This window comes from Monodon monoceros, unplaced genomic scaffold, assembly GCF_005190385.1.
Source record: "Monodon monoceros isolate NGI ecotype Baffin Bay Population unplaced genomic scaffold, NGI_Narwhal_1 Super_Scaffold_22, whole genome shotgun sequence".
NCBI classification, from domain to species: domain Eukaryota; kingdom Metazoa; phylum Chordata; class Mammalia; order Artiodactyla; family Monodontidae; genus Monodon; species Monodon monoceros.
Genome location: NW_021703779.1, coordinates 33,904,122 through 33,922,947, shown reverse-complemented (window position 1 = coordinate 33,922,947; position 18,826 = coordinate 33,904,122). Strand labels below are relative to the sequence as shown.

At 41.8% G+C, this 18,826-nt stretch overlaps 1 protein-coding gene and 1 long non-coding RNA gene across 4 annotated transcripts in view; one reads left to right on the top strand and one right to left on the bottom strand.

Annotated features, from left to right (window-relative positions):
* Nucleotides 1–13,011, bottom strand: part of OTC (ornithine carbamoyltransferase) — a 57,069-nt gene extending 44,058 nt beyond the window's left edge. For 2 of the 3 annotated variants that reach the window (XM_029240956.1, XM_029240957.1), the window contains exons 1-3: nt 12,727–12,898; nt 5,623–5,761; nt 4,076–4,157 (exon numbers count right to left, since the gene is read on the bottom strand). In XM_029240956.1, the coding sequence (XP_029096789.1) occupies nt 4,076–4,157; nt 5,623–5,761; nt 12,727–12,803 (298 nt within the window). In that variant the 5' untranslated portion in view covers nt 12,804–12,898. Of the gene's footprint in view, nt 1–4,075; nt 4,158–5,622; nt 5,762–12,726 lie in introns of all 3 variants that reach the window. The other variant, XM_029240954.1, reaches the window with a different exon arrangement.
* The window catches only part of LOC114906269, a 199,980-nt gene that overhangs the window by 165,140 nt on the left and 16,014 nt on the right, over nt 1–18,826 (top strand). The window lies entirely within an intron of this gene.

Below are 18,826 nucleotides of genomic sequence, written 5' to 3'. Positions count from 1 at the left end.
CCTCAGCAAGTCCACCGAATAAAACATAATTCTCAACTTTTAGGCTGTGCAATTTTTTTCAGTCGACAAAGCCTTCAGCAGCTCTTGAAGAAGATTAAATGGGAGGACATTGCTTCTAAGAAGGAATTGCCTCTGCAATTTTTGGTCACCGATCGAAAAGAAGCCTCAGACCCCAGTCCAAAAGTACAGGTCGAGCATTCACCAGTTCATCAGACGTGGATGGCATTAAGTGGTTCTGGAAGGTGTCAGAGGTTCTGAGAAGCCACCAGGAGCTGCCATTGCTGAGGAAAGGAGGACAGCTGGACGGGTCTCTACTCTCTCTTCACTCTTCATCCAGAGGAGTTTGTTTTTATCTGTTTCACTTGTTTATGCGTACACATCAGATATTTTTGAACAAAGGATTTCACCTGTTAATATCTTAATTTCTGTCTGGGAAAATAAAAGTACATCTTATTTTACTGTTTCTTTTCCTCACGGATCTGTGCAAGCTTTGGAGGAAGGGGTATAAATAGAATTCACGCTCTGGAAATGTAAAGGCTCTGAGAGCTCTTGCTGGTAGAACTAAGGCAGCTATTAACCTCTCTCTGTGCTTCACTTTCATTCCTGCAGCATAGTATCACGTTTTTTATATTGCCACCTCTGTAAAGATGATGAATTTGAAACAGCTTGGAAAGCACTAGCTTCCATTTCACCTTGAAAGTCAAATACCAGTGTTAAATAATGAAAAGAACCATCTCGTAGGATGCCCTGTGCATTTTTCCATCAACTGCCGCACTTACCAAGATTAATAAATGTATCCACCTATCTGCTCAATTAATTTGCAATAAAAGAGTATAGTCATCAGTAGACACACAGGAGAATTGTACACAAACAGTGGGTGAGGAATGAATAAGCTACAACTACACACACAGCAACATCGATACAGCTCCCAAACATAGTGCTGAGCAAAAGAAGCCAGACACAAAAGAGCATATGCTGAATGACTCCATTTCTATAAAGTTCGAAAACAGCAAAACTAATCTGTGAGGTTAGAAGCCAGGATAATGGTTACCCTTTGGGGGCAGAGCAGGGGTTGGGCGGGGGGAGTAGCAACTGGAAGAAGATACAAGGGAGGGCTTCTGGGTGCTATTCACATCCTATTTCTCTATCTGGGTATTAGTTACAAGGATGTGTTTACTGTAATAATTCATTGAACTGGACACTTAATGATTTGCACACTTTTCTCTAGCTGTCTTACATTTTAATAAAAATATTACATGGGCAATTAATATGGCTTGATTTGGGTGAAGAATTTTTTTAATTATTGTTTTTAATTAATTTTTATTGGAGAGTAGTTACAATGTTGTTAGTTTCTGCTCTACACTAAAGTGAATCAGTTATACATATACGTATATTCACTCTTTTTTAGATTCTGTTCCCATACAGGTCATTACAGAGTATTGAGTAGAGTTCCCCATGCTATACAGTAGATTCTTATTAGTTATCTATTTTATTGGGTGGAGAATTTTATTTTGTCCCCCGAGATAAGTATAAATGCTGCTGTATCTTTGCAACTCAGGCCTGGGATGGAAGCCTCAAGGACTGTCCTCTGAGGATCACCCCATCCCAGAGGCTGACACAAATCTGGGGTAGCAATTGACAGTTTTAATTACATCCTATTTTCATTCTAAATACCAAGGTAACAGGTTTTGATGAAAAATTGTGTTAACCGACAACCATTAAGATGCACATGTACACAGTAGAAATGCTCTGCCATGTTGGGGGTTGAGGTTTACCATTTCTGTACGCATTTAAATCAGCTCCTTACTCTGACTGATTCTCCTACTGTTGAGTTTGGCAGGCTGCCATATGCAGTGGGCCCCATGGGTATTTATTGAGGATAGTGATGAGTATCCTGTGAACCATAACTTTTTATGGTCATATGTTCCTTTTCTCATATATTTGTTATAGTTTGTAATTTTGTGCAGATTTCAGAGCATTTTTTTTTTGGCCTTGCCGCACGGCATGCAGCATCTTAGTCCCCCGACCAGGGATCAGACCTGTGCCCCCTGCAGTGGAAGCGTGGAGTCTTAACCACTGGACCGCCAAGGAAGTCCCAGAGCATTTCTCTATAGAAAACCATCATTTAACAAAATGCTTAATGCCACCTGTAGAAACAGCTTTATTGGAATAAAACATGACTAATAAATGTCTGAATTAAATTAGACACTTAAAAATACATTTAATAATAGCTTCTAATCCTGGGTCTGCCATTTATTAGCTATATGTCTGTGGGCCTTTTGCTGAACCTATTTCAGCCTGTTTTCCTCAGTGGTCTCACCCTCATGGAGTTGTCATGAGGACTAAGTGAGATAATCCATGTAATTAATGTAGAGCACTTAGCACAGGGTCTGTACCCAAAAGCTTATTAAATCTTCACTCTTGGTTTTATTAGTAGCTTAACTACCACGTGATATGTGCATGGTAAAACTGATCACTTATTCAGGGGTATTTAAATCGAAAATAACATTTGAACAGAGAAACCTGGTAGACAACACTAAGAACCAAGAAAAAATAATCTGAAAGAAACTTAAAATTGAGAAATTTCTATATATTAATCGATTCTTTTTTTTTTTTTTTTTTTTTTTTTTTGGGACGCGGGCCTCTCACTGTTGTGGTCTCTCCCGTTGCGGAGCACAGGCTCCGGACGCGCAGGCTCAGCGGCCATGGCTCACGGGCCCAGCCGCTCCGCGGCATGTGGGATCTTCCTGGACCGGGGCACGAACCCGTGTCCCCTGCATCAGCAGGCGGACCCTCAACCACTGCGCCACCAGGGAAGCCCATATTAATCGATTCTTTTGATGACTTCAAAAAACAACACCTCTCTTAAGTACTAATGATTTTAAAAGATGATAACCAATGTTGAAAAGGAGCAGAATTTCAGAATTACTGACTGGCTTATGCAATATTCATTTTTCCTTTACTAAACGTCAGATGTCATTGTGACCTTTTAAAGAACCCAGCTTTAAAGAGCAAAATGTTCTCAGCAGTTTTCTTCCTAGGACTTTAAAGATTAGATGACACCTTATATGTTTCCTTTCTTCCTCCTTCCTTCTCTCAAAGGGCAAGGGGAGTGCATTAGTAAGAACAGTAAACATGAGATCTGAATCCTGGTGCCAATTTGTATTAATTGCATGAACTTAGCAAGTCACTTGATCACTCTAAACTCCATTTTGTTATGTATTTGAGGCACCTCATTGCTGATCATTACAAGGCAAGAATTGCATGAAGTAGTTGCTTGCTTCTGAACCCTAGAAAGCTCTGATGCTTGTAAGTAGGATAAGATATGCAAAGGATCAACCAATATGTTTTTATTTGTGGTACCTTTTCCTCAGTCCTATCCATTTGCCCATTTGGGCAGTCATATTATTGATTCAAGGGAGGTCTGATGGAGCAGAAATGCAGAGAGAAACAAGAGGTGATGTATGGCTTATGAGTTTCAAAACAGACTTTTTGAAACTCATTACAGAGATCATAGTTTGAGAAAAAAGAAATTTTGAGTTTCAACAGCTTAGGATTTCAGGCACAAACAACAGACTTGAAAGAATACATGGATAGTCAGAGCCAGTTTTTCCTCTTGCTTTATCACCTGGGAACTGGAAGGGGAAGAAAAGCTGCAAGAGCGAAGAAGCAACAGAAATAGACTTTTGACACTGTACCCTGCTGTCGGTCCCCCAAGCCAAGGAGCGAAGGGTGGGGAGCATGATGGAAATTTCAGATGAGTTTGGGGAACCCCAGAGCTGAGATCACCTGTGTCTTGCTTTTAAGACAGTGTTCTAGGAGGGAGCAAATGTTCTAGAACTGCCTAGCACCCAGAAAGAGGAAGGAACGATAGAGTAGAGAGAGCCTTGCAATATCTCTGTGCCCACTGTGGCGTGCAGAGCTGCCAAGAGGTTGAGAGAGCCAAACCAAGAGATAGCTCAGATCCTGTGTGTTGCCAAAGAGACAAACAAATCCCCCCACTGGGCTACTCCTCCCAGGTCCTCACCCTCTGGCCCCCTCTTCAACACAAGTCCAAGTTTGTCTATGGACTCACCTGTTTCTGTGGACAATCTTGTTCGAGTACTTCTTTTTTCAAAAATCATGCCTAAGGACTTTCCTTGCAGTAAAGGCAAATACTGAAAGTCAAGGACAAGAATACAATTAAAATGAAATGTACATTTTATATCCAGTAGCAGGGATTACGTTTCAAAACTTACTCTTTACATTATCAGAAAATGTAGAATAATTAACACTGTTCCCAAACAAGTGTTCAGATGTTATTTAAACAGTGAATTTAAAGTGTTTTTTTTCATGTTGTATACAAATGGGGGAAGGGAACAGGAACTTCCACAGCTCACTGACACGTAATGAGAAAGTAGTATTAGTTGCTCTGGGTTCAACCTGAACATTTGTTCCAAAGTTTATTAATATTTCATACTGGAGCCATCTTCTTACTTAAATCCGTGAAAACCTCTACCAGTGTTCAATGCCCTTGAAGATGCTTGGTTCAGAAGTGTTTTCTCAGCTAGGAATGTGCTTCTCTGTCACAACGTGGGGTACTCAGACTCCTAAAGATGAAGCTCCAGAGTTTCAGCTACACTTTCATCACGCATCCTTGTGAGAGTGCAAAGACTTTGTTCCTAGAAGTCATGTGGAAACAATCTGGAGAGTTTGGGTGTGGAGTGGAGCTCTACCTCCTTCCTCTTCTGTAGATGGACTTTCCGGTAGGATGAGTTCCAGAACAAACACATTCCTGCCAGCTAACCTTCCTCACCACGAAGTGTGAAGAACAAAAAGCCTGGGATCTTGGGGGACATTTTCTCCTTATTTCAAGGTCTTCTATAGGAACCCATAGCAGTTGGAGTCACTCCTATTTTCAGTTCGTTCTTAGGAACTTGGAGAGCTAGTGAACTAGATAAGAAAATCTAGGTTGTGTAAAACTTTCTCAACCTGAAACCAGCTCTTTCAAATGCTTCTGAACAAGCTTGGAATACGAAAACACTTTCACAATTAAGCAGTCTAAATGAAGCTGCTGCATTAATTAAGCGTGTTTCAAACATGAATTGCTTAAAATGCAGAATAATGCTTCCCGCGGGCACCATATCCCATCTCTTCTCCTACTTGGTTACCATTTAATTGTTTCTTTGCTAATCTAAATTTTTTAGCACTGTCACATCATCCTGAATTTTTTGAAATTATCCTAATGATGGTATATCTGATATTCATCCACAATTGAAATTTGTTGCTAGAAAAAATGTATCATCCTTATTTTTCATTTGATAGAAAACACACAGAGAAAAGAAAAAAGGTATAAAAATAAAATCCTTCCAGAGAAATGATTCCTTAGGTCCTGATTCAGTTAATAATGACTTTCAACATTCCACATGAAAGAAATGCAATGAATTATCATTGAATAACTGATTTTTATGCTTTTTATATGCCTGTACACTCAGTGATAATCAATTACCTTGCCTGTGTAGTTTCATTACTTAGCTACTGTTTAGGAATTTTAATGTATTTTCTTTTCCCTCTTTCTCTGGAAAGGCTGTCATTAAAAAGGCTGATTGGTAGCAGTGGAAGTAATGTGGAAATGCTACATACCTCTCCTTTCTGCTTTATCCTGTATTTCAGATCTGCTGATAGCCATAGCATATACTTAATTTCTTCTCCTGTAAAGTTCTTTAGAGTGAGGAGGTCACGACCCTTTAGCTGTACTTTATTTTGTAGTGGTTGTCCACATCTACAAAAAAGAAAAAGAACTATACATTTAAGAAAACAAAATCTATGTCCTATGGTAATTCATTGTTTAATTCTTGACACAAAACATAGCAAACACATAGCAACATTGCAAATGTGTAGCCTCATGTGTCTCTGCAAAGTCCTAATGCCTTAAAATTGATATGGCTGTGGTTTACATTTTAGATAGCCAGTATCCTGAATGTTGAGAGAAAAGAAAAATTTGAGGAAAGAGGCTGAATTCTTCTCTGCTGGAAATAACCATATGAGTGGCTTTGTTATGTATTAGTTAGGCAAGTTACCTAAACTCTCTCTGCACCTAAATTTCTCACCTAGAAAATGAGTATAATAATCTTATAGGGTTGTTGTAAGGATGAAATGATTTAATACATGGAAATCAGACAGTGTCTGGCATATAATAAGTATTTGATAAATTTTAGCTATTATCATTGAAATCATTCAGTGGTACAAACAGAATTTGTTATGTACATATAATAGAAAACAATTTCATTCTTTTCCCTCTACTGCCCTTCAGATCTATTCTTGAAGATTTGTTCTTTATTGTCCCTGGTCAGATACAATGGACCCTGTGGCTTTTCTATTAACTTTTAGGGGGAAAAAAGTCCTCTGCTTATTTTATTCCCTCAAAGAGTCTCAGTAAAAGCATGTGTAATAATAACAATGATTTTTTTTTTAACTTTAAGAAATGTACTGCAGGGCTTCCCTGGTGGCACAGTGGTTAAAAATCCACCTGCCAGTGCAGGGGACACGGGTTCGAGCCCTGGTCCGGGAAGATCCCACATGCCGCGGAGCAACTAAGCCCGTACACCACAACTACTGAGCCTGCGCTCTAGAGCCCGCGAGCCACAACTACTGAGCCTGTGCGCCACAACTACTGAGCCCACGCACCACAGCCACTGAGCCCTCGTGCCACAACTACTGAAGCCCGCGCACCTAGAGCCCATGCTCCACAACAAGAGAAGCCACCACAATGAGAAGCCCATGCACCTCAACGGAGAGTAGCCCCCGTTCGCCACAACTAGAGAAAAGCCTGTGCCCAGCAACGAAGACCCAATGCAGCCAAAAATAAAATAAATAAATAAAATTTTTTTAAAAAGAAATTCAGCAGATTTCTGAGAATAAATTTAGAGAGATCCACCATGATGGATTTTCAATGCCATGACTAAAGTCTGAAGACAAAAAAGATACCAAGAGCCCCCCCAAACAGAATTAATGTTGAGGCAAGAGCAAGTATGGCCTGTGGCCTAAGCTGAACACAAGACCTAAGAGTCATGGAGGAGACTTGACTGTGGTCTAGTATGTTGCTAAAGCTGAAATCCTCTAGGGCTCAACCCCTCCAGTATTGTATTTGCACTACTAGGAACAATGGTTGGACATATGCATGTGAAACAAAAGCATTATAACCTTGGATCCTATGCATAGCAGCCTGTGTCAAGTGCAAAAACCTGGAAAACTGGTGAGAGGACCTGGTGGGATAAGTTTTTGCCCATAGCACTATGAGGGCCAAATCCAAAGTACATTAATAATGAACTATACCAATATTTTGGTTACCTCTTTCCGTGAACCCCTTTTGGACAGAGTAAGTCCTCTGGGTTCTTGGGGACAAAAAGAGTGGAAAGGTAGATCTTGTAAATCTGTCATACTAGCCTGTGAGAGTTGGAGTAATTAACTGGAAAATTTTTTAAAAACTGTATCTCACCTGGTGAAGGGGGTTGTACTGTTTACACCATTGAAAAATAATTAGAGCAGCCACCACCTTTCTCAATTCTGTCCAGGAGGCGGGGCAGGAAATGTTGTCTTGGGAAAAAGAGTTGTTTTTCATAGATATCAAGAGCTAACCAGGAAAATTTATCACTGGAAGGAAAGCAAACACAATGGTTCCAGTTTAAATTCCTATCCTGTTTACTGTCTCCTCCCCTCTGCTCCAAAATGGAGTTGCCACACCTCTTTCCTAAGCTACTTAAAAATTAGAGAAAAGTAAAAAGCCTCCACAATTGTACCATGTTGAAATGCCTCCTCCACAGACCCCTTTTCTCCTGTCCGTATCAAGCATTTCTTGCTTTCTGGTGATAAACTCACACGCGAGTTAGCTAGGTAAAACCGCTGGCCTAAAGGGCTATTAAGTTCTCACAGAGACCCAGTGCTTCAGTTGGAAGCAGCCTACTCTAGTTCATGAGCCAGACCAAGGCCAGAATCACTATTTTAGTGTTCCCATAAAATGCTTGGTCTCTTTGTACTCAAGTGTGTCTCCTTGGTAAACCAGACCTAAACCACATTATCATTCTTCAGCCAACACATAACGGGGAGAATACAGTATTGGAGAAAACAATGGGAACCACATACAGATTTTCTGTCAAAACTGTCATGGCAGTCGGTTATAGCAGAGCTTTTGAAAAAGGCAAGACTCGTTCGTTACATTAATTTTATCCCTTGAAAAAATAATTACAGAGATTTCTTCACCCCAAACCACTGAATGCTAAGAAGTTAGGCCAAGGTAATAGTAGACCCTTGTGTTAGCTTCACCCAAATATCTTCCTAGCTAGAAAATGGAAGAGTATTCTCTATTGGCAGAATGAAACCTTTCATTGCTACAGTCTGCATTTTCCAACTCTAGTAAATTGTTTGGAGTAGCGGGGGCAACCTGGATGTGTTCCCTTGTATAATTGTATTTTGTTGGAAGAGAAAGTGCTTAATTCGAGTAAAATGCGGTCAGTCAGAAACTGACTTTGCCAGAGTAGGAAAAAATTCAGTGTTAAATGATATTTTGATCCCCATGGAGAGCTTGCGATAAAGACTTTAGCTTCTGGAGGCATAAGAGAGGGCCAGTGGGCCTTAGGGCAGAGATTTTGGTGTTTCTTTAACATTGCAGACTGATACAAAAGGCATATTTTCTTGGTGTTTTTTTCTTCTTTACTGAGATTTTGGCTATATCTTTTAAACAAGGTGGGGGAGAGGATGGGGGGATATTGAACAAGGGGAGATTGGCCAATTTGATCAATTTGGAAGGATCGAAGTCATCAAAGCAGTGGAATGAAAAGAGCAGTGGTTTTAAATATTCAAATTCGAGTCCTAGTTCAACTATGACCTTGGGAAGATCATTTTCCATTTTTGGCATTAATTCCTCATCTGAAAAGGTAAGAAAATGAACTACATACAAATCAGTGATCCTTCATGTCTTTGTCTTCCACAACATTCATGAAGTTCATAAATACAAGATTTCCCACAGGCCATACTGGAGCCATCTGAATTCTCAATGACCTAAATTTAATTTCATCCCTTTCTTTCCATCTCAGAAAGGTATATTGCAACGCATGGCAGGGAGAGTGACCCTCTTTTCACAAAACACTTGAATATGATCCTATTGATTTGGAAAATAAAAGCACAAATCATTTCCAAATTTCTCTATTATTAACAATAATAATTATTAATAAAAATATACCTGCAACATTTGTCACTGTTGCCACATGCTCATATGTGGTATAAATTACTATTGATAACTGGGTGACTAGATGGTTTCTAGGATACCTTAGATAGTCAGTATTCTAAAACTGTAAAACTTTGCCCTCATCTGAAAATTGAAGAGGGGGATGAGGATTCGTGCAGACCTACTATTAAAGGGCTGGAAACGCGAAACTGTCGAAAAACTGTGGCCGCCTCTACTTCTTTTATCTTAGTTAAATTATTAAATTACTAAAAATAACAAACTAGAAATAAAACCCCAATTCTGCTGTTGGCCAAGGGAAACATAATGACCCCATTGCATTCCTGATCTCATGCCTTGTATAATTTTCTGAAGTGAAGAAATATGTTTTGTTGTTGTTTTGTTTTAATTAATTTATTTTTGGCTGCATTGGGTCTTCGTTGCTGCGCACAGGCTTTCTCTAGTTGCGGTGAACGGGGGCTACTCTTTGTTGCGGTGCGCGGGCTTCTCATTGCAGTGGCTTCTCTTGTTGCGGAGCATGGGCTCTAGGCGGGCAGGCTTCAGTAGTTGTGCCACGTGCGCTTCACTAGTTGTGGCTCGCGGGCTCTAGAGCGCAGGCTCAGTAGTTGTGGCGCACGGGCTTAGTTGCTCCGCGGTATGTGGGATCTTCCCAGACCAGGACTTGAACCCATGTCCCCTGCATTGACAGGTGGATTCTTAACCACTGTGCCGCCAGGGAAGCCCCAAGAAATATGTTTTTTAAAAGGCACTCATTTTCAATTATGATGGAAAATGTGAATAATCAAAGAGGACTGTTTTCTCTCCTCTACACAAGAGCGTGGATGGCCTGTAATTGCTTCGTCTGCATGTCCACGTATGTATAGATCGGCATGTGTGTGGGATGAAGGGAACTTAATGAGTTCTGTAAGCCCTTAGAGAGGCCTGGAATGAAATACCTGAAAACCAGTCACCTCCAGCTCCAATCCATAACCTCCACAGAATTGGGTGGCTTAGCTCAATATTCTCTGAAGAAATTTCTATTTGTGAGATGAAATTGAACTGCACTTACAAGTTGGTCTTCTCTGATAAAGAAAGATATTATTTTAGTGGTTTCTTTAAAAGCTATAAGTGGTTTCCTTAATAGGAACAAATCATAGGACACTGTCTATTATCCAAACACAGCCAGGCTCTAGAGCCTTGTTTGTGAGATGAAAAGCCTATGGATTGGGTGTTCTCGGCAGTCTTGGTGTCTGATCCTATTGATTTTGTAAAAAAAAAAAGAAAAGAAAAGAAAAGAAAAGAAAAAATTACTGACTAAAAGTGATTGATCTGGGAGCCTGTGTAGATGGCTTCAGCCTCACTTGAGCAGTCATTTTATCATGCCCATGTGATATGGCTGCTCGCTTCAAAACTGTGCAGTCCCTATTTTGTGGCACTGCCAAACCCTAACCACATATTTCCTACTACTCTCTAGCGCTACACTCACATGGTATGTAACAAGCGCCCTCCGCCTTTCCCAAGAGAGACAGGGGTGGGGAGGGGAGAATGGGGGAGTGGGGGAATGCAGAAGAACCCAAATCTCTGCAGAAAGCTGAAAATCAAAGTAAAAGTACCATACAGGCAGAGATAATGGGGAGATTTTCTCTATTGTTAAGGGGTCGTCAAAGATTATAGGTCTTATTGGAGATCAGCAATTCTGAAATCATCTAGCTGGCAGGTAGGGTGGCTAACAAAAAGAGCAGGAAAGAAAAATACTCACGCCACCTGAAGAGGACACCATTTCAGTGTTATGCCATTTTTCAATAGAGACTCATGCTCTGTAGTTTCTAATGACATGGGTAATTTGAGGCTTTCATATTTTCAAATAGCAGGTATGGATTTGGGCTGATTTAGCCATGCTTTTGCCTCAGTCCCCATTCACTGTGAGAGATGGCTAGCCGGGATTTTCAGGATCATAGTCTAGCTACTGGATAGAGAAAATAGAATCTTAGTAAGTGCCCCAAAATGCCTAAATATTTGGAAGAGGTTTTTACTTGCAAAAATGTAGCCTGTAATAATGGTAAAAAAAAAAAAATCAGTCATCACTGTGATTTTCAAAGAAGAGTGTAAGTTTAAGCTCCAAGCTTTGGTTATTCATTCAGTTGATTATTTCCAGCTCAGTGATGAGTCTTTGTTAAAAACCGTGGAATGAAATTTCATCGCACTTTTATCTGATGTAACTCAGCGGGATGGAATGATAAAATAATGAACATTTGCCTGTCACTTGACAGTTTTCACGCACATTATCTCACTGATTATTGCTAGACTGTGATTTCATGTGTCTGGAATGAAATAACTTATTTACCTTATTTACCACCGTATCTCCAACACCTTGCTTAGGGCGTGGCACAAAGTAGGTGCTCAATTAAGTGTTTATTAAATAAATGATTGAAGCACCCCGTGATGTAGGCAGAACAGGTATTACTCTTTCTCCCATTTTATAAGTGAAGCAACATCACAGAAAAGTTTAGTGACTTGCTCAAGGTTATATAGCCAGCGAGTGGTAGTGCCAGGCCTTGAACCCAGTTCTTTAGACTCTAAACCTGAGCTTTCCTCCAGATGCTTGGTTTATATAGTCTAACTCTGGCACTAACTAGTAGACCCCATAATCTCTCTGGGCCTCATTTACCTTATTTGTAAAATAGGAGAAGGCATTATTGTGGCTCTGAGGTCCCAACTTTACAATATCATTTACAATGTTGTTCTGGCTTCTGAGTGGTGCTAATGGTAGAGTCCAGAGAGTCCAGAGCTGTCAGGTGGCCCAGAGAAGGGAGGCCCAGGGCCACAAATCACAGGGCCACTTCCTAACAGTGGGAGAAACCTTCAGACTAGAAGCTTCTAACTTTAAGAGTCATTGAGGTCATTTTGAGGTTGGTTTCGGTTGTCAAGAGGCACTGGGAAGACACTGGCAACAATGTCCAGATTTGATGGCCTTGCTTCCCCGATTAACCCATCACCCTTGTCCTCTTCCCCAGGGACACACTCCACACCACCTTCGACCGCAGGCATGGCCAGTTGGCTGTGAGGAGGATGCAACTTTGTAAATATTTATGTAGTCGTTCTTTTGGGGTCTGTTTTTTTAAAGATCGAATCAATCACCATGCCCCAGAATGATATATTGTTTTCAGGCAAACCCAAATACAAGCTGAAGGCCCTGTGGAGATTAGTTCCTCTCATTTCCTTCAGCCAGTTACTCCTTTAGTATGTACACAAATGGAAGATGTCCAGAACATTTAGTCTGTCATACGTGCCACGGTTAGTCGCCCCCCCACCCCGCCGTCACCTCCCAGCGCCCCATGAAATCTGATTACAGAGGACCGAGAAATGAAAGCTCAGCTGGAATTAGAGACAGTTGTCTCCAACAAGGGTAGAACCTGGCACTATACCCTGCAGAAAGAGGCCTTAGGAGGCTGCACTTCTCTGCAGAATAGAGTTTCATTTATCACCACGGTTCCTAAGTCAGACTCAAATCTCTGGCCATCACTTACCGATAATTTCGAACCGCGAAACTGTGACCGTTTCTAAGAGCTGCCTTGTTCAACAGGATCCTCAAATTAAACAGCATATTCTTTCGATAGTGAAAAGGATGATTCTGTGCTCTTGAAAACGCCGCACCAAGGTAGCCAGTGGGGTCCACCTGAAAGCTAAGAGTCCTTTTGATTACAGTGAGAGAGCAAAGGTAATATCACCCTTCAACTACCTTATCAAATTCCCCTGGTTAGAGATACTGCAGGGCAGGGTCCAGGAGCCTTTGAACTTTAAGCCAAGCTCCAGTCCACCACTGTGGGGGTTTTTTGTTTGTTTTGGGTTTTGTTTTATTTTTCTTGGAGAAGGAATCCTGACTCTTTTGGTGCACAGACTCCTCATTTTTCATAATATATTTATGCTGTCACATACTTGTACAAAATCAATTGACAAGTACTCGTTGGGTATATAATATATGCAAGACACTGCAGTGCTGGCTGCTGTGAAGGAACATAGAAATAACTCATTCCAGAAATGGGAATTGGCAGTGCAAAACCCCAGATGTAGACGTGACATCCCTGAGTATTTCCAGTGATATCACTTTCCTCCAAGTCCCAGCCTTTCTACAAAAACAAATAGAAAGATGTGCCCTGGAAGGTACTTGTGTGTGTGTGTGTGTGTGTGTGTGTGTGTGTGTGTGTGTGTGGCAAAAAGCTGGAGTGAGGATGGAGATGGAGTAAAAAGATCTCTGTCCTGGAGCTCCCACTGTGCCTTGCACATAGTAGGTCTTCAATAAATAAGGGGTTGCCTAATAATTCCAGCAGAAACCCATACTCAGCAGAAGCAGAGAGGTGGGGTACCAAATATTCCTCCCCTGGCAGCCTCTCCGGATCACTAAGGGGCCATCCAAAGCTTCACACTCATTCATTCATCCACAGTTAGAAATCAGTTATTTTCAAAATCTGTTCTGCGTCGGATACTGGGCTAGACTGGAATTTCAGGGAAGGAAGATGATCTCACCTTTGCAGAGTTTACAGTTCAGTAAGGGTCATATATCTGTAAATAAATATCCATAATACAAGCCCATGGGGAGGTCCAGATAAAGTGCCTCCACATCACAGGGAAGGGAGAGAACTCTAAGTGGGGAGGGTGGGAGGGCAAGGTAAGCACTTGCTAGATGTTTGTGGAATGCAAAAAAAGTGTGTCATTTAAAAGCCAACTATGGCCACTTCAGGGGCAGGGATGGTCGTGATGTCATAATTAATATCAGCAGGGAAATTTATTGACACGATTCCCTTGTACTCACAGAGGATGAGGTGGGATAAAGAGAGGGAAAGACTGCGATTTCCAAACCTCTGGCAAATCTGTTCTGGAAAGACTATTCCAGGCAGACTGCTTGCAGAGGTGCAGAGGTGAGAAGGTAGAGAATGAATGCTCCACGTGGGAGAAGAGAAGGCAGCTTTGTTTGAGAAGATCACCTTAAAGCATCGTTGAAGAGGCAGAACGGGCCAGTTGTTGGATAGGTTTTAGAGAGTAAATCCACTCTACCTAATACAGGGAAGGAAACTGGATGTTTGCAGGGAGACTGGAAGAGAAGACGATAAACTGCATTCAACTGAACGCTAGTATAAAGCCCACATCTTCAGTCAAATGTGCTACCCACACAAACAACTCACCTGAACGACACTCGGGGAAAAATCAAGAAGTGTCTGCCGTGGTGTGGCGGGGAATGTGGGCAGCACTGCTGAGATTCCAAAGTGACTCATAAACCCTCGTCATTCTATGGAGGTGAGAGCTCAGTTCCCCAGAAGGGACTAAGAAAAACTTACCCCCCCCCATAACCCCCAGAGAGATTGCAAGAGAGGCACCGTACCACAAGTGGGATGAGCTTAAAGGTAATTTCACTAAATCTCAAAAGACAAACTATCTCAACAGACATCTGTGTTACAGGTGGAAAAACACCATACAGGGTTTTCCATTCGTCCTCAGAATTTGTACAGGTGCTCTTATGGACCCGCCCCCTGACTCCTTTAATTCCACTTCAACTGCCTGCTTTGGCTGTGACGGATAGAGTGATAACCAGGAATGGTGAGTCCTTTCTCACATGGAGTTCACCATTTGGAATGACTCCAGAGCACAACTTCTGTCTCTGTCCCCTGACCCTGTGCATTCTAACCAAGAGGGTAGGGGTTGTTCCCTGCTCCCTTGCTTCAGGCCCTATGGGACCTCCAGCTTGGAGTGTCCATCATCCAGCTTCCATCAATGGGGGTTGGGGATTAGATGGGGTTCCTGAAGGAAGTGGCACTGGTCCTTGATGAATTGGGAAGAATTAGGGAATTGTCAAAACTGGAGGGGGTTACAAACGATATTACAGCAAAGGATGGAAGCTGTGAGTAGACCCAGAGGAAGGAACAAATAGGGTGTGTGGGGTAACAACATTTGGAGGGGTGGATTCACTCTATCATTGACCATTTAAATGAAGCCCTGCCACCACCAAGACCAATATGAAAAGCACAAAACCATGAGTGTCCATGTCCTGTCTGTATCCCCTTGGCATTCTGTCTTCACCTACATACCTGCCACTTTTTTTTTTAATTTCCTACGTAAGAGACTTCCCGGGTGGTGCAGTGGTTAAGAATCCACCTGCCAACGCAGGGGACACAGGCTTAAGCCCTGGTCTGGGAAGATCCCACATGCCGCCGAGCAACTAAGCCCGTGCGCCACAACTACTGAGCCTGCGCTCTAGAGCCTGCGAGCCACAACTACTGAGCCTGTGTGCCACAACTACTGAAGCCCGCGCGCCTAGAGCCTGTGCTCCACAACAAGAGAAGCCACCGCAATGAGAAGCCCGCGCACCGCAATGAAGAGTAGCCACTCGCCGCAACTAGAGAAAGCCCACGCGCAGCAACGAAGACCCAACACAGCCAAAAATAAATAATAAATAAATAATTTTTTTTTTAGATGTTGGGCATAGGAGTTTATTAATTAATTTATTTATTTTTGCTGTGTTGGGTCTTCGTTTCTGTGCGAGGGCTTTCTCTAGTTGTGGCAAGCGGGGGCCACTCTTCATCGCGGTGCGCAGGCCTCTCACTATCACGGCCTCTCTTGTTGCGGAGCACAGGCTCCAGACACGCAGGCTCAGTAGTTGTGGCTCATGGGCCTAGTTGCTCCGCGGCATGTGGGATCCTCCGAGACCAGGGCTCGAACCCGTGTCCCCTGCATTAGCAGGCATATTCTCAACCACTGCGCCACCAGGGAAGCCCAATAAATATTTTTTTTTAATTTCCTGACATAACACTTTATTCAAAATAAGTCTACAATTGGAATATGATGTTTTTGTTTTGCTTTTTATCCCATAAATAATGATTATTATTTTTTATTACATTTACATACAGTAAGTGATTATTATTATGGTGTGATTTTAGGTACAAAATCCTTCCTGCCCAAAAAGATTTTCTTCTACCTAAAAGTTTCATCCATAGTATCATTGTTTGGGATTAAGCATTATTTCAGATGAAATTTATTATGTAAAATACATAAAACAGCAACTGGCTAGGATTCGCAATAATACTGGCATAGAAATAAATTTAACAGATCATTTTTCAGTGTTTCCTAGGACAGAAATCATGGTGAGAGGGTAATGACTTTTGTTGTTGGGGAAGCATACCTGCTACTTCTTTTTTTTTTTTTTTTTTTTTTTTTTTTTGCGGTATGTGGGCCTCTCACTGTTGTGGCCTCTTCCATTGCGGAGCACAGGCTCCAGACGCACAGGCTCAGCGGCCATGGCTCACGGGCGCAGCCGCTCCGCGGCATGTGGGATCTTCCCGGACCGGGGCACGAGCCCGTGTCCCCTGCATCGGCAGGCGGACTCTCAACCACTGCGCCACCAGGGAAGCCCCCTGCTACTTCTTAATGCCCATGCCCACAGCTGTCTGGCTGAGGGTAAACTCCTCACTCCTGTGTGGGCGACCATGAGGCATGTTTTACACGCTCCTCCGAAGGTCCCCAGTGGGACTAAGCCTCGATTGCCCACGGTAGTAAACTGTCTGTCAATTCACCCTCTATTAGCTGCCTTCCCTTCCCTGTCTCACTTCCCTCACACCCCTACCAGTGCTTCCTGGGATCATCTCCCAAATATACCACTTGAACCCAAATACCTTTCTCAGTGTCTGCTTCTGTGGGAACCCAATCTTTGCCCAGGTCTACCTTCTCAAATATTTTTCAATGCTCTGCTTCTTATTCGTTTCTCCCAGGCCCTCCCATCTCTGATTTGGGCTTTTAGTGTCAACATCTTTGTATCCTGTATACCATATCGAACACTCACTCTTAGATTTGGTCCTGGTTACCCTGCAACTGGTCGTGTTCTGGTAAATATTTAATGACCAGCTCTTCAAAAAGAGAAAAAAGCTCTGATTTGTGGCATTGACCAATTTGTGTGGTATAAATGCTCCCACCATGGACAGCTTCAAGCTACCAAAGTGACATCGCTGAGCACAGAGTTGGGAAGAGAGGCGTAAGATTGGCTCTTGCAAGCCATTGTGAGCTGGCTCAGGTACACCACTGCCAACGACTCTCACCCAGAAAGGAGGATTCTCTCAAGGATGGAAATGAATAATGGAACCAGATTGTTGAGGGCCTTGAAATCCATTATGGAGTTAAGAATTTAATCTATAGTCAAAGGAAGATTATTAAAGTTTTAGAGCTGGGGCAGACAAAGGGACATATGTCATTATCTGCATTGTGTCTTTAAAACCTTAATCCAGCACCACTGTGTAAGAAGTGCAGTGGGGAGAAAATGGAGGCAAAGAGGCAGAAGTTACTGTGTTATAATAAGGGCCTGAGAGCATACTGGGGCTGTGGAAATAGAAAAGTAGGGATGGATGCAAGAGAGATCTAGGAATTAGAATCCACCTATTGGGACAATTGGTTGGATGGTGAGGGAAGGGAGATGGAAAAGTTAATGATTTCAAGTTTATTCTATCACACTTAAGTCTAAAATTCCAAATAGCCAAATGTCACCATTGGGGATATAGAAAAATTTTCGTTTCTGACATTTAGAGCTTGTAAACATCATATATGAACTTGCAATATTTCTTTGAAATTGCTACTGTGGTTCCCTAGTGAAATCTAAGCACTGAAGAGGGAATCAATGTTATGTAAAGGAAATGGGAAGGACGTTTGAAGATCAAATGGGATCTCCGGCTGAGTCGCTAACTGATGGTGAATTGGCCAAGTGACTTGACTCCTCTAAGACCCTCAGAGTCCTCATCTGTCCAACTAAAGGTTTTAAAAATTTGGGCTATTACACTGCTTGGGAAACTTTAACATGCTAACCAAACATGAGGTACAGTGTGTAAGAGCCTTGACATAGCTATTGCCAAGGATCTAATGCAAATTTGAGCTCTGTACAAATAAGACATATGGCTGTTACTGCAGTGAGAAGCTCTGTTTATTTCAGAGTGTTGCTAATTACATAAATACTTTTTATAGCTGGTTGTCTGGAGTCTTTAAGATCCTAAGAAACCACAGCATTTGCATGCAGTACACACAGTCACAAGCTCTGTGGGATTGTTGCCGGTAGTCTATCTTCCACTGGATATGAATAAAGAAGCATGTATCTCTGTCTGAGAACAGTAGCCATCCTGTGACCATGAGGAGAAGCAGCCTTAGAATGGAACTGGGGTTTGGCAGAGTGAAAGAAGAAAGGAATGTTGGTCATTTATTACATCATTGAGTTGTAAAATCAACGAACCTCATGACTCTCCCTACCACTGGACACCTTGTTATGTAAAATACTAAATGTTCTTTTTGTTTAAGTCACTCTGAATTGGGATTTTTGTTACTTGCAACCAAATGCATGCTAACTAATAAAAATTTGGCTTAGGTTTTTGAAGGTCTATTTCTCCTGTAACAACAGGGAAAGAATGATGTATTTCAAAGGTGTGGATTCTACTTCAGAACCTATCATTTATTGGTTGAATGACCTTGGGCAAGTCAGTTTCCTTATCTGCAAATGAAAACAATATTCTTTTTCTCTTCTTTCTTTTTTTTTTGGTTAAATGAATACATATGATATGCTTTGTTGTTTTTTAATTTTTTAAATTAGCATACAGTAAATACCTT